We start from the raw sequence: 14,719 nt of genomic DNA, 5'->3' as shown, positions 1-14,719 counted from the left end.
GGGTCTCACCAATATATAAAAGGCCACACCGGGAGCACCGGACGCAGTATACCACACCAGCCGACTCACAGGTGAAGTGTCGCCTCACCTGGAAGGACTGTCTGGGGCCCTGAATAGTGGTGAGGGAGGAAGTGTAAGGGCAGGTGTAGTTTCGCTTACAAGGATAAGTGCCAGGAGGGAGATCGGTGGGAAGGGATGGGGGGGGACGAGTGGACAAGGGAGTCACGTAGGGAGCAATCCCTGTGGAAAGCAGAAAGAGGTGGGGAGGGAAAGATGTGCTTGGTAGTGGGATCCCATTGGAGGTGGCGGGTTATGGAGAATTATATGTTGGACCTGGAGGCTGGTGGGGTGGTAGGTGAGGACAAGGGGAACCCTATCCCGAGTGGGGTGGGGGTCGGATGGGGTGAGGGCAGATGTGCAGGAAATGGGAGAGATGCATTTGAGAGCAGAGTCCCCCCCTTCCCTCTGGTGCTCCCCCTCCCCCTTTCTTTCTCCCAAGGCCTCCTGTCCCATGATCCTTTCCCTTCTCCAGTTCTGTATCACTTTCGCCAATCACTTTTCCAGCTCTTAGCTTCATCCCACCCCCTCCGGTCCTCTCCTATCATTCTGCATTCCCCCCTCCCCCCACTACTTTCAAATCTCTTAGTTTCTTTCCTTTCAGTTAGTCCTGACGAAGGGTCTCGGCCAGAAACGTCAACAGTATTTCTCCTTTATAGATGCTGCCTGGCCTGCTGTGTTCCACCACCATTTTGTGTGTGTTGTTTGAATTTCCAGCATCTGCAGATTTTCTCCTGTTTGTATCTACACCAGTTCTTTTTTGCCTCCAGCATTTGGGCCATAGTTTCAAATGCAATGCTGAATGAAGTACTTATATTAAATGTTGTGAAAGAGCCTGCCTTCACCAGCCACTCCAGTAGTGTGTTCCGGATTTCAAACACTCGGGTGCTAATAGTTTCCTTCAGTAGTTAGCATGGAGACTGCTATATAGTTCTCTGTCTTATGTCTCCTTTCTTGAAGATGGTCAAGATTATTGCATTGCTGAGATGCATCCTCTTCACAGATGTGGATAATGATTTATCTCCAACTTCACATGCTCTATGCACAAGGAGACCAAGGTCATACTGAGCACAAAACATTTTGATCTTGCTGTTTAAACTAAAATTCTCTATATTTTTCCTGTTGAAGAGCATGAACTCTTCTTTCTCCACATCATAGTTCACCTAACATGTGCTTAGGAATTCATCACCCAAAAACTTATCTGAACATTCTTCATTAAGACCCACGTCAGCATGTTGCAGATGTTCTCTCACCCAAGTCAATGACACAGCTTGTGCACAACTGAGGCCACAGCACAAATCCCTGTGGCATCTCACCACCAGTCATACCTTATGAACCTGAAAATGATTCGCTATTTCCAATAAGTCTGTTGCCCACTAATCAATTCTCATTCATGCATATAATATCCCAGTTTTATATACTCTACATCTGTTTAATAATCTTGTCAAAGTCCTTTTTTTTTTAAAAGTCCAAATACATTTCATCAAGTGGTTATCTTATTTACTCTACCAATTACAAGCTCAGAAAACTGAAATTGTCAAATAGGATTTCCTTTTCCTAAATCCATGCCAGCTTTGCTCAATCTGATTATATTCTAAGGGCCACGTTATTACTTTTAATAGATTCCACCATTTTCAGGATAACTACATGCAGTTCCTCATTCTCTGCAACTCTTTTTTTAAATAACGGATATATTTTATACCTTTCAAAGTGTGGGAACCACTCATATATCTATGTAGCTACACTAACTCAGATTTAAATGACAGGCCATATACATGTGCACATCTTCATTCAAATCAGACATGTGGGAGGCTTGAAATATTGTACAGCTAAAGCATGGTTATTGGGGCGCCTGAGATGTTTACCTTAGTTAGAGTATACAAAAGGGCTTTTTTTTACGCAACCCAATAAATAGGATGAGATTACTAAATTAACACAAAATTAGTGATTTCACTTCAAAAGTACTTACATTGGCTGACTTGCGAGGTGTAGAAATTATATATCTTTTAATTCCTTCTGTTTAAGCATTAAGAGATTAGGAAATGCTATTTTTTAAAAAATCAAAGGGAAAAGACAGCCTAAATATGCAGTGCCAAATATCTGCACTTTGGACTCTGACAAAATGAGGAGCCCTGTCAGGTCATAGCAGGTAATTACAATTGAAAAGTTAAGGTTTGACTAGCTTAATACAAATTGGCTTTTAAACTAAATGTTTTATTCCCATATTTTAGCTCTATGCTAATGATTGTCAATTTTCTGATACTTGATGATGGTGATAACATCACTTAAAAATAGAAACAAGGGCAAAGTAAACATAACAAATCAGTATACTGCTGCCAAATAACAAAAGATTCTTACCCCAATCCACTAAAGGCAATTAAAAATAAATCCTTTACAAAAATCTATATAAATCACTTTAGATTAAACATGTTACATTTCTGCCAAAGTTTTCTTTGTTCATTAAATGAGTAAGTTTTTTTTTATTTGCCAATACCTTTAGCCCAGCATACTGGGAATGGACTGCACCCGCTCTTCTCCATACAGACGACACCTGCTTCTTGAAATAGGCCTTGCCAGCATACACGCTAGTCAAGCTACTGCATACAATGTCTCAATTCAATGCTGCCCGTATGGGTTCCAGTAGGGGGCTGGGAAGACACTTCGGAACAACACAAAAACCCTGCTTCCTTTCATATGCGTTTTCACATTAGTTCTCCTATTACTGGTTCCACAGTGGTGCAGAACAGCATACAATTTCTTCAGCAAAGAAATCCACAGACCTGTGTTCAAGTTTCAGATTCTCCTCATGTTTCCCGTGTACCCAAGCCATCTTTTCCGGTGCAAACTGCTAAAAGCACTTCTGTAGCCTGCAGCCAGCTCCATTTGGAGTTGATTAGCAAGCACCTTATTAATATGCTAATCTCACCCACAGACTCCTGTTTACGAAACCAACCAGAGAATTCAACTGAAGCCTCAATGCAAATCAAATCTGACCCAGGTCATGACTGTATGCCTTCGGACGTGCCTCCTGCATCTGTGCAGATTGTCCCTAACACCCACCTAACCCTAAAAGTTTGTTTTGCTTAAAATTAAATATAAGATCAGGTAACAAAATTATGCAACTTCCAGTTCATCTTGCTGTTCTCGTGCTACATGAATAGTGAACTCGTCACAATACACATAGCAACATTGAAGTCTGAACACGCAGTGCCTCAAAACTAGGACAGCACTATAATTACTGACCTATCAGTACCACAGCTAGCTCCTTGATCCTCAGAGGAATCGTCCATATTTCCCAAATAGTTAGGGAGTAAAGTTTTAAAACGAACTACATTTGTTAAATTGACTGCCAAATATATCATATTGGATCTCAAAGTTTTACTCTTATGAGTGCTTTCAAACAGAACATTATCAGTTGACAAGAGTTATCAAAATGGAATACACCTTAAAATTTTAACTTCAAATAAATCATTGTCAATAAACAATAATGATACAGATACACAATTGTTTGCTAAACACAAGTGTAACTGTAATCAAATTACCTATTTTTAAATTATGTATATTTTTCTCACACAATACATAGAAGTGTCACACTACCGCAGGGGCTACCCTAAGTGAGTAGTATTAGAGAGCAGTAGTGAAGGACTGCTACTCAGTCTGGGATGTGATGTTAAACCAAGACTCTATCAGCCCCCAAACCCTATAACAAATGCCTTTCTCTCAGTAGAGTGAACAATTTTTCCTCAAACTACTAAGAAACAGGTAATCTATAACATTTTTTGTGGGATGTTATTGAACACAAATCAGCTACCATATTTTCCACATTACAACTGTGACTACACTTCAAAAGTACTTCATTACCTGTAAAGTACTTGAAACACAATTTATTTTTTTTTAAACTTGGCATGTTCTCAACCAGGCCAGCATTTATCAAATTCCCCTGAAATGAGTAGCTTGTTATCCATTTCAAAGGACAGTCAAGAGTCAACCACATTATAGTATATCTGGAAACACTTAACATGCTAGACTTGGTAAAATAATGGCAAATTTACTTCCCTTGAGAACATCTATGAACTAGACAGGTTTTCACAACACACCAGTGTTTTTGTGACCACTAAATGGTCTTGTAGCAGTTAGCATGATGCTATTACACCTTGGGGCGTTTGAGGTTGGAGTTCAATTCCAACATCATCTGTAAGGAATCTATACGTCCTCATCATGGAATGAGTGTTTTCTCAGGGTGCTCTGGTTTCCTCCCACAGTCCAAAGACGTACCAGTTAGTAGGTGAACTAGTCTTTGTAATTTGTCCCATGATTAAGCTAGGGCAAAATCAGGAGTCACTGGAGGTGCATGACTTGAAGGGCTGGAAGGGTCCAAGCTGCACTGTATCTCAATAATGAATAATATTGGTGGTAGCTTACTTCATGTGTATTTAATACCAAATAATTAACTTTCTCATGCATCATTGTGGTTTCAAATTTGACTGTCTACATCAACAGTTTAAGCCAATACTTATCCAAACATAAACCGTGCAAGGCATTGGACCACAGCACCCTGCAGAGGAAGTAAAAACAGCTGAGGAATATCAGGGTTTTGCTCCACCCCCTCCCCATTGTGACATTTACTAGGAGAGTTGCAAACGAAGGGCCCAAAGCATTGTTGAGGATCCCTATCACCCATCCTACAATCTCTTTGACCCACTACCATCAGGAGTGGGTACAGAAACATCCAGACAGGCAATAGCTTCTTCCCTTAGGTTGTAAAACTAAATGGATACCCTGGCACCACTGAGGTCTTGTCACTAAGACAGTGATCTGTTTACCTGTGTGCACTTTACTACATGCATTTTGAATTATATTAACTTACTTAAAGTGCAATATTTTGGTTTATGTGCTGTGTGAGTGCACTGTGGTCCAAAGGAAAATTGTTTTGTTTGGTTGTATGTATATACAGTAAAAGAGCAATAAACTTGAACATGAAATCATTATGCTAACACAACCAATACATGTTGTACTATACAAGCAGCTTTTCCCAAAAAACTTATGGAATCATTTGGAAGTACAACATAGTACATGAGTTGAGGAAATCAGACTGCTCAGAACAAAATTATGCCATTCACTTGTCAGATCTAACAGTCCTCAAGACTGGAGGTGATACTCATGAATGCATCTCATTACTGCATTTTGCAATGTTGGCTTAAGACAGGCACATGAACAGGCAGGCAATGGAGGGACATAGAGCACATGCAGGCAGATGTGGTTAGTTGCAATTGGCACCATTGTGGCACAGACATTATGGCAGATGGGACTGTTGCTGTGCGGCACAGTTCTTTATCCCACCTGCAGAATCTGACATAAAACAGATGATGTAGTTCAGATAAAGTTGAGCAAAGTGAGAAAAGAATTCGAGAATTCAGAGAAGTAGAAATAGCAGAACAAAGCAATATTTCATGGCAGATAGTTGTCACAGTCTTTTAAAAAAAACATTCAGAGCAGTCAAATTTATTGAAGACAAGCAGTGTCATTTTGTCAGTAACACAAAAATAAAACGAGTGTAATTAATAGAGCTAACAATGCAAATAAAAATCCATGTTATCAATTAGCTTGGTGGAATGATACTGTCCTTGAAAAACATTTCTTGAATTATGTTAAAAAAATTGTGAACAGAAGCTCAGTGGGGCCTTCAAAAACCCAATGGTGCTTTCAGTGAACATTAACATGTTCAATAATTATTACACATTGAATTAACAGTACAGTAAAAAAGAACATGTCATGCAACCCCAAGAACCCTACACTCAATTAGGATGAAGGTCTCATCAAGATTTTTAAAAAGTGTAAATTATAAAAAAATATTAAAAGGGGTTCTGGCAAATCATTATAGTTTGCATCCAAGTGTGAACAATGCAGATGTCTCAAGTAAAATCTCACAAAGTTCTCTTGACTATCTTAAACCAAACCAAACTTTATGAATAACAAAATATTAACAAGAATAAACTGTGCAATGCCTTTTCATTCTTACATTCTTAGACAGGAGTTAAGTCATGTTCAATTACATTTCTTAAAGCCAGTAACACTATTGTCACTATGTGGTCCCTGGGGCAATGCTCTACTATAATAATTGAGGGGCTTCCTCTTCCAACCTGCCCTCTCCCTGGCCAGTAGCAGAAGAACCCTGTACTCTAGTTCTCCCCCACCAAGCCTCTGGGGTGGCTGCACCAAGCTTCAGTGAATCCCTTAGCATGTTCTTCTGCAGCTTGGAATATGCCAGTCTGCACCATTCCTCTACGGACATCTCAACGTGCTGGCAGATCAGCAAGTTTCGGGGAGACAAAAGGCATCTTTCACTGAGTTGGTGATCTTCCAGCAACACTTGATGTTTGTTTCTGTCTCTGGGAACAACCCGTAGATCAGAGAGTCCTCTGTCACACAACTGCGCAGATGAAACATGACACAGGCTGTTGCATCTATCTCCACACCCTCTTCAAAACCAAATGTTCCAAAGAGGTGAATGACCATCTCATCACTACTACAGATTTCTTGGAACAGCATACTGTGGGAGTGATGTTCTAGACATGTTAGAAGGATCTGAATGGGAGGACACCACTTACCACAAACCAAGCAAGATCTTGGTGCCTGCTGGTGAGATCTGGCGATGAGGCATTCTACCAGATGGTCTGACAGTTTGCTCAAGAAACCACCCCTCTGTACTTATTGAGTCCTTCTCCTGCACTGTGTGCAGAATATTACTTGGGGACCACTGCCTCATGGACTTGTGGTCAAACATGTTGGTCTGGAAAATTTTTCCACCAAGGTTAGGTAATGTGGCAACGGGACCAGACCCAAGCTTCACAACACTGGGGAAAGAAAGAACCTTGGCACATGGTAGTACTTGGTGCCCATGTACTTAGGCTGCACAGACAACCTGCTGCAGTCGCACATGAATATGATCATCAGGGCAAGGGCAACACTGGGTACGTTTCTGCTCCTGCTGTCCAGGGTCTTGTGCATCTTCACCTATCCGACTCACTCCATCCTGGAAACCCAGATGAACCCCAGAAAACATCCTGGGTGACTTTCAACCTGGAGGAGTGAGGGACAGGCACGAAGTACAACAGCCCTGAGAGCAACTCACACCTGATTATCAGGTTCTTTCCAGTTACCAATTTGGAGCATCCTCATCACTGTCTCAATTTCTGCTTTACCTTCCCAATCTGCTCCAGCCAATTATGTTCAGTCTCTCCGAACCAGTTAATCAGAACTGATGGTGAAGGGGACACTGGACTGATCGAGCCAGTTGTCAGAGAGGGCCAAATTCTATGGACTGCTGGACTAGACATGTTTGAATGCAGGCACAAGGTGAGAAAAGAATTAGGGTATCACAGAGCAGTTAACTCCGGATGGAAACCAGAGGACCAGTTCAGAAAGTGCAGGGACTGAAAGGAAGGTAGATGAGATGATCAGTAAGAACCAGCAGGAACAAAGTGATAGACAAAATAGGATGAACTGGTTGAAATGTGTGTATTTTAATGGCAGGAGTTTTATGGGTTAGGGTGATGCAGTCAGAGCATGGATCAAGACTTGGAATGATCAAAACAGAGCCTTGGTTGGGAATGGCACTTAAATGTTTCAGTGTTTTAGAAAAGATAGAGAAGGAGGTAAGGAGAGGTGGGAGGATTGAATGAGGGCTAAGGTAGAGTATTAATCAGGAGCAATTTCACAGCTGCACTTAAAGAGAAATAAGAGAGGGTTCATCAACTGACTCTGTATGGGAAGAACTCAATTCAAAAATGTAAGATGTTGCAATCACTCTGATGGGACCACTCTACAGACAACTAAATAGCCACTGGGATATTGAGAAACACAAACAGGTAAATTAGCCAAAAGTATAGTGAAGTGACTTCAACTTTCTAATATACTTTGTGTAAGAGATTTAGCTAAGGCAGAATTTGTTAGACCCATCCAAAGGGTTTCTTTAGTCAGTGTGTAGATAGTCCAACAAGACACCATACTCGGCCTGGTGGGTAATGAGCCTGGCCAGGTGACAGACCTTCAGTGGGAAAGCTGTGAGGCAAATAGTGTCCACAATGCCTTAAGCTTTAAGACAACTGTAGGTAAGAATAGGCAGGGATCTTGCAGGAACTTTAAATTGGACCCGGGCAAATTACGAGCATACTGGGGATGAACAAAGGACAGATCATCAATAACAGCTGTTTTGTGGCAAATCTACATGTGACATGTGGGGGGTGTCTAAAGACCAACCGCACAGAGTACAGGACAACTATGTTCCAGTAGACAAGAAGGATACTCTGGATGTTGAGAGGTAGTGAATTAAGTCAAGAAAAAGGAAGCATGTGCAAATTTTAGGACGCTATAACTAAACAGAGCCTTTGAGGATTATAAAGAAGTCACTGCTTTGCATCATATTTGCTAGAAGGACGTGCATATAGGGAGATCATTGTGGAACATACAAATTTGTTAGGGCATTTTGAGATAAAGAACAAAGTCATGTTGGGTCTCTTAAAGAACCTTTAAGGCGGATAAGTCACCAGGACCTGACAGAATATTCCCCAGGTTATTGAGATGAGATTGCTGGGGTCTTGACCAATAGCTTTGTGTGCTCTAGCCACTGTTGAGGTTCCAGAGGACTGCCAAGTAGCTAATGTTGTTCCCAAGAAGGGAAATACGGATAACCCTAGAAACTGTAGACAAGACTCTCATAAGTTGTAGCGAGTTATTGGGGAGCAGTCTCAGGGAAAAGGATTTACCATGGCCTAATTAGGGACATTCAGCGTAGCGGGGCAAGTTATGTTTTAACTAACTTGACTGAGTTTTGAGGACGTGACAAGAGTGGTTGACAGAGGTGGAGCTGTAGATGTTATCTATATGGACTTCAATAAGACATTTGTTAAGATCCTTCATGGGAGCCTCATCCAGAAGATTATAAGACCCATGGTGAATTGGCTATTAGGATTCAGAATTCCTTGCCCATAGTAGACAGAGGGAAGGCAGTGGTGAATGGGTCTTATTGTGGTTGTTCTGTGACGAGTGGTGCTTTATCAGCATCTGTATAGGGACATCTGATTGTGGTATGACTTGAATAAAAATGTAGTAAGTTTGTAGACAATATGAAGACTGGTGGTGCTGAGAATAGCACAGAAGATTGCAAACAATACATTGCAAAATAGATCAGTTGCAGATATGGGTAGCTAAATGGCAGACAACTTAACGCAGTCAAATGTGAAACATTGCACTTTAGCAAATCAAATGTAAAGGGAAAGCGCACTGTTAATGGCAAGTATTGATGAGCAGAGGGACCTTGAGTTCCAAGTCCATAGTTCTCTGAAAGTAGCCACATAGGTTGATAGGGTAGTAAAGATGTATAACACTTGCCATTATTAATCAAGGAGTTCAGGTTAAGAATCAAGAAGTTATGTTGCAGCTTTATAAAACTCTAGTTAGGCCATATCTGGAATACTGCATTCAGTTCTGGTTGCCCAATTATAACATGCCAAAGCTTAAAAGAGTGCAGAAGAGGTTTTTCCAAATGCTGTATGGATTACAGGCCATACCCAAAAACCTAGAACCAGTTTTTCAGAAAAAAAGTTGGGAAACACTCTTAAATGTAAAGAATTAAAGTGAAAGATGAATTTGGTTTTTGAGCTATCTGCTGAAGAGTTAAATGTCAGAAATTTAATTGATAATATTCAACTAATACCTCACACTGCATGACTTATATTACCAATACTGTATACTAAATTCATTATGATAGAATTACTCTTTCTAATTCAGTATTCATGACCAAAAGTGAATTATGTACAGCTTTGATTAAGGGAATTAAGACTAGTCATATGGGATGTACCACAAAACCAGGACTGTACCACAGAACCAAGTATGATTTGCAGAGGGCTATTTCAAGAGCGAAGAGACAATTTCGAACGAGGTTGGAGGCGACATTAGATGTACGACAATTCTGGCAGGGCTTGCAAGACATTACTAACTACAAAGCAAAATCCAATAGCATGATTTGCAGCAATGCTTCACTACCAGATGAACTCAAGGCCTTCAATGTTCACTTTGAAAGGGAGAATATAACCACAGCTGTGAAGATCCCCGCTGCACCTGATTACCCTGTGATCTCTGTATCAGAGGCCGATGTCAGATTCTATTTAAAGAGAGTGAATCCTCGCAAGGCGTAAGATCCCGATGGAGTACCTAGTAAGGCTTTGAAAACCTATGCCAACCAACTGGCGGGAGTATTCAACCTCTCACTGCTCCGGGCGGAAGATCCCATTTGCTTTAAAAAGGCAACAATTATACCAGTGCCTAAGAAGAATAATGTGAGCTGCCTTAATGACTATCACCCGGTAGCACTCACATCTACAATTATGAAATGCTTCGATAGGTTAGTCATGACTAGACTGAACTCAACAAGAACCTGGACCCACTGTAATTTGCCTTTTGCCACAATAAGTCAACGGCAGATGCAATCTCAATGGTTCTTCGCATGGCTTTACTGGACAACACAAACACCTGGGTCAGGATGCTGTTCATCAACTACAGCTCAGCATTCAATACCATCATTCCCATAATCCTGATTGATAAGTTGCAGAACCTGGGCTTCTGTACCTTCCTCTTCAATTGGATCCTCGACTTCTAACCTGAAGTCCACAATCTGTGTGTATCGGTGATAACATCTCCTCCTCGCTGACAATCAACACTAGTGCACCTCAGGGGTGGGTGCTTACACACTGCTCTACTCTCTATATACCCATAACTGTGTGGCTAGGTTTAGCACAAATACCATCTATAAATTTGTTGATGATACAACCACTGTTGGTAGAATCACAGATGGTGATGAGCGGGCGTACGGGAGTGAGATATGCCAATCAGTGGAGTGGTATCGGAGTTAAAACCTGGCACTCATAATCAATAAGACGAAAGAGCTGATTGTGGACTTCAGGAAGGGTAAGATGAAGGAACACATACCAATCCTCTTGGAGGGATCAGAAGTAGAGAGAGTGAGCAGTTTCAAGTTCCTGGGTATCAAGATCTCTGAGGATCTAACCTGGTCCCAACATATTGATGCAGTTATAAAGAAGGCAAGACTGCGGCTATACTTCATTAGGAATTTGAAGAGATTTGGTATGTCAACAAAAACACTCAATAACTTCTATAAATGTACCGTGGAGAGCATTCTGACAGGCTGCATCACTATCTGGTATGGGGGGCAGGGCTACTGCACAAGATCGAAAGAAGCTGCAGAGGGTTGTAAATCTAGTCGGCTCCATCTTGGGTACAAACCTACGAAGTACCCAGGGCATCTTCAAGGATCGGTGTCTCAGAAAGGCAGCATCAATTATTAAGGACCTCCAGCACCCAGGGCATGCCATTTTCTCACTGTTACCATCAGGCAGGAGGTGCAGAAGTCTGAAGGCAGGAACAGCATTTTCCCCTCTGCATGTCAGTGATAATATACCTGATTCTGATATGTGTCATGTTAAAATCAACTACAATAATAAACTTGTTTCTTATAATGGTCTGTAATCTCTCTACAAATTTGTTTCTCTAAATCCCTTAGACTGTTGCGTGGTCTGTAATATAGCCCCATTAACATGATCATACCTTTTTTATTACTCAGTTCCATCCATAACTCCTCACTAGATGAGTTCTCCAGTCTGTCCTGAATGAACACTGCTGTGACATTTTCCTTGACTAGCAAACAACTAATAGTGTGGCTGCTAATGACAAAGTGAGGGAAATGAACAAAATGTTGGTGAATAGAGAATGCATTTGCATCTCCTGAATCTTCCACTTACCAAGTACACCTTTCTCTACCCCTCCTCCTTTAATCACTCCTGCTCTGTTGTGTCTAAAATAACCCCAGAATAGTGAGCTACCAATCCTGCCCCTCCTGCAACCAAGTCTCACTAATAGCTACTGTATCATAATTCCAGGTGTTGATTCATGTCCTGAGCTCATCTGCCTTTCCTACAATACTTCTCACATTGAAACATACGCAGCTCAGTACATTTGTTGCACCATGCTCAAATGCTTCACTCCTAACTTATTCCTCTTAATAACACATCTCCACAACCCCTCCATCATCTATTATGGCACTCTGCTTCCCATCCCACTTCAACTCCAGTTTAAATCCCGATTCTCCACCTCCACCCTCCCAAGCAGCACCAGTAAACCTTCCCACTAGGATATTACACCCCTTCCAGTTCATGTGCAAATAGTCTCTTCTCTACCACCTCCTTGGAAGAGTGCTGAATAATCCAAAAATCTGAAGCCCTCCCTCCTACACCAAGCCCTTAGCCATGTGTTAAACTGTATAATTTTATTATTTCAAGCCCCACTAGCACATGGCATGGGTAGCAATCCTGAGATCATAACCCTGGAGGTACTGCCCTTTAATTGAGCACCTAAGTCCCTGAACTCACTTTGCAGAACCTCATCAATCTCCCTACCCACGTCATTGGTACCTACATGGACCAAGCCATGAAAAATAAGTTTCAAATACACGTTGCATTTACTTAATGCAAACCAGAAAATATGATATTCCGTGTTACACCTGTTTATTCTTTGGATTCTCACAAAAGTAAACAAGGAAAATGTTACTATTTAAGAAAAATAGTATATCACCACCCTCTCTGAGTTCATAAGTCCAAGCATTGATAATTATTGGTCTACTATGCAAAGCAATTCAATTTCCATGAAAGGACTGTACACAATTCTAGTGCACAACTCTGCTAATGACCCAGTTCTAAAATAACCATAATATGCTAATGGACTATTAACAGCATCCTAAGACAAATTCAATTTGGTGTGCTTGATTTTGGTTATTCACTGAAGATGTTAGAAAGTGTAGATTTTTTTGACAGAAACTGCCAAAGTATTCAGTGGCGAATGTCAACCATATTAACTTTACAGTACAATTTTAGCAAGGATGTCTCAAGTTTACAATCTGATTCTGCATTCTGTTGTATTACCTTGTAATACTCAATGCACTGTGTAATGAACTGATCTGTATGAACAGTTTGCAAGATTGTTTTTACCTCTGTACCTTAGTACATGTTAACAATAATAGTTAACCAATTCCAATTTTACTCTGAAGGATGACACGATGACAACCCTCAATTCTTTGCAATGTTTATCCCGTCGATTCAAATAAATTGGGTTGTACATCTGCAGTAGATTCCTAGCATCTGAAGGTTATTATTATATTCCTTTCCTATAATTGCTCTCTCTAAAGGATTAACACTGTTATAAACTGAATTTCATTTGCCAGTTTTTCCTCTGCTGATTACCCAATTAATTTTTACTGTAAGTTTAAAGTTTTCTTTCAGCAATTTTTGCATTATCTGCAAACTTTACTATTAATTCTCCCACATTTAAGTCAGTATCATTAATATGGATCAAAAGCACTATCATTCCTACAGTTCTGGCCAAAGAACACTAGACCCTGGGGCTCTGTATCTCCCTCTGCAACTGGACCTTCGACTTCCTAACTGGAGGACGACAATCTGTGCGGATTGGAAATAATATTTCTATTTTGCTGACAATCAAAACTGGTGCACCTTTGGGATGTGTGCTTAGCCCACTGCTCTACTCTCTCAACAGCCGTAACTGGGTGGCTAGATATAGCTTAACTGCCATCTATAAATTTACAGATGATATAACCATTGTTGGCAGAATCTCAGATTGTGACAAGAGGACATAGAGGAGTGACAGCTACTGATTGGTGTCGCAGTAGTAACCTTGAACTCAACGTCAGTAAGACCAAAGAACTGATTGTGGGCATCACTCCCAGAGGGATCAGAAATGGAATGAGTGAGCAATGTCAACTTCCTGGGTGTCACTATCTCTGAGGATCTAGCCTGGACCCAACACATCAATGCAGCTACATCGAAGGAACAACAGTGGCTATATTTCATTTGAAGTTTAAAGAGATTTGGTATGTCACCAAAACACTCACAAATTTCTACAGATGTACCATTGTCAGCATTCTAAATAGCTGCATCACCATCTTGTTATGGTGGGGGGCCTACAACACAGGATCAAAGTCAGCTGCAGAGAGTAGTAAACTTATTCAGCTCCATATTTGCACTAGTCTCCATAATATCCAGGTCATCTTCAAGAAGCAATGCCTCAAAAAGGTGCTGTCCATGATTAAGGGCCCTCATCACCCCAGTCATGCCCTCTTCTCATTTACGCCATCAGGAAAGGAGGTACAGAAGCCTGAAGGCCCACACTCAGCAATTCAGGAACAGCTTCTTCCCTTCTGCCATCTGATTTCTGAATGGACATTAAATCCATGAACGCTACTTCACTACTTTTTTTTCACCACTTATTTAACTAATTTTTTTTCATACTGCAATTCACAGGCATTTTTTGGGGGGGTTTCTCCCCCCTCTGTTATGTATTGCATTGTACTGCTGCTGCAAAGTTACCAAATTTCAAGGCATATGCCTTACACCTGGTTTTGATTCCAAAGCAAGTGCCAAAGGACCAAGCCCTGAAGAAATACAAACCTATCAGTGTTCATCATTAAAACCCGCAAACTTTAGACTCACCAAGAAAATCTTGAATCGAATTTCCCTCTTTCCCAATAATGCCAATGAGCTTTGACTCTAATGGTTTGCCTATGACTTTGCCTAAA

General features: G+C 40.9%; 1 protein-coding gene across 10 annotated transcripts in view; it reads right to left on the bottom strand.

Moving 5' to 3' along the window:
* The window catches only part of LOC132397252 (focal adhesion kinase 1), a 545,830-nt gene that overhangs the window by 336,228 nt on the left and 194,883 nt on the right, over positions 1 to 14,719 (bottom strand). Inside the window, exon 1 of one of the 10 annotated variants that reach the window (XM_059975853.1) lies at positions 2,838 to 2,856. The exons of 8 other annotated variants lie outside the window; for them this stretch is intronic. Coding sequence is in view for 1 of the 2 variants with exons in the window: in XM_059975770.1 (XP_059831753.1) it covers positions 2,552 to 2,597 (46 nt within the window). In the remaining variant the exon portion in view is untranslated. Of the gene's footprint in view, positions 1 to 2,551; positions 2,783 to 2,837; positions 2,857 to 14,719 lie in introns of those variants that run through there. One more of the 10 variants, XM_059975770.1, reaches the window with a different exon arrangement.

The sequence above is a fragment of the Hypanus sabinus genome, chromosome 1 (assembly GCF_030144855.1).
Source record: "Hypanus sabinus isolate sHypSab1 chromosome 1, sHypSab1.hap1, whole genome shotgun sequence".
In the NCBI taxonomy this organism is placed as follows: domain Eukaryota; kingdom Metazoa; phylum Chordata; class Chondrichthyes; order Myliobatiformes; family Dasyatidae; genus Hypanus; species Hypanus sabinus.
Note: the sequence above shows the minus strand (reverse complement) of the source record. Positions and strands in the feature narration are given on the sequence as shown.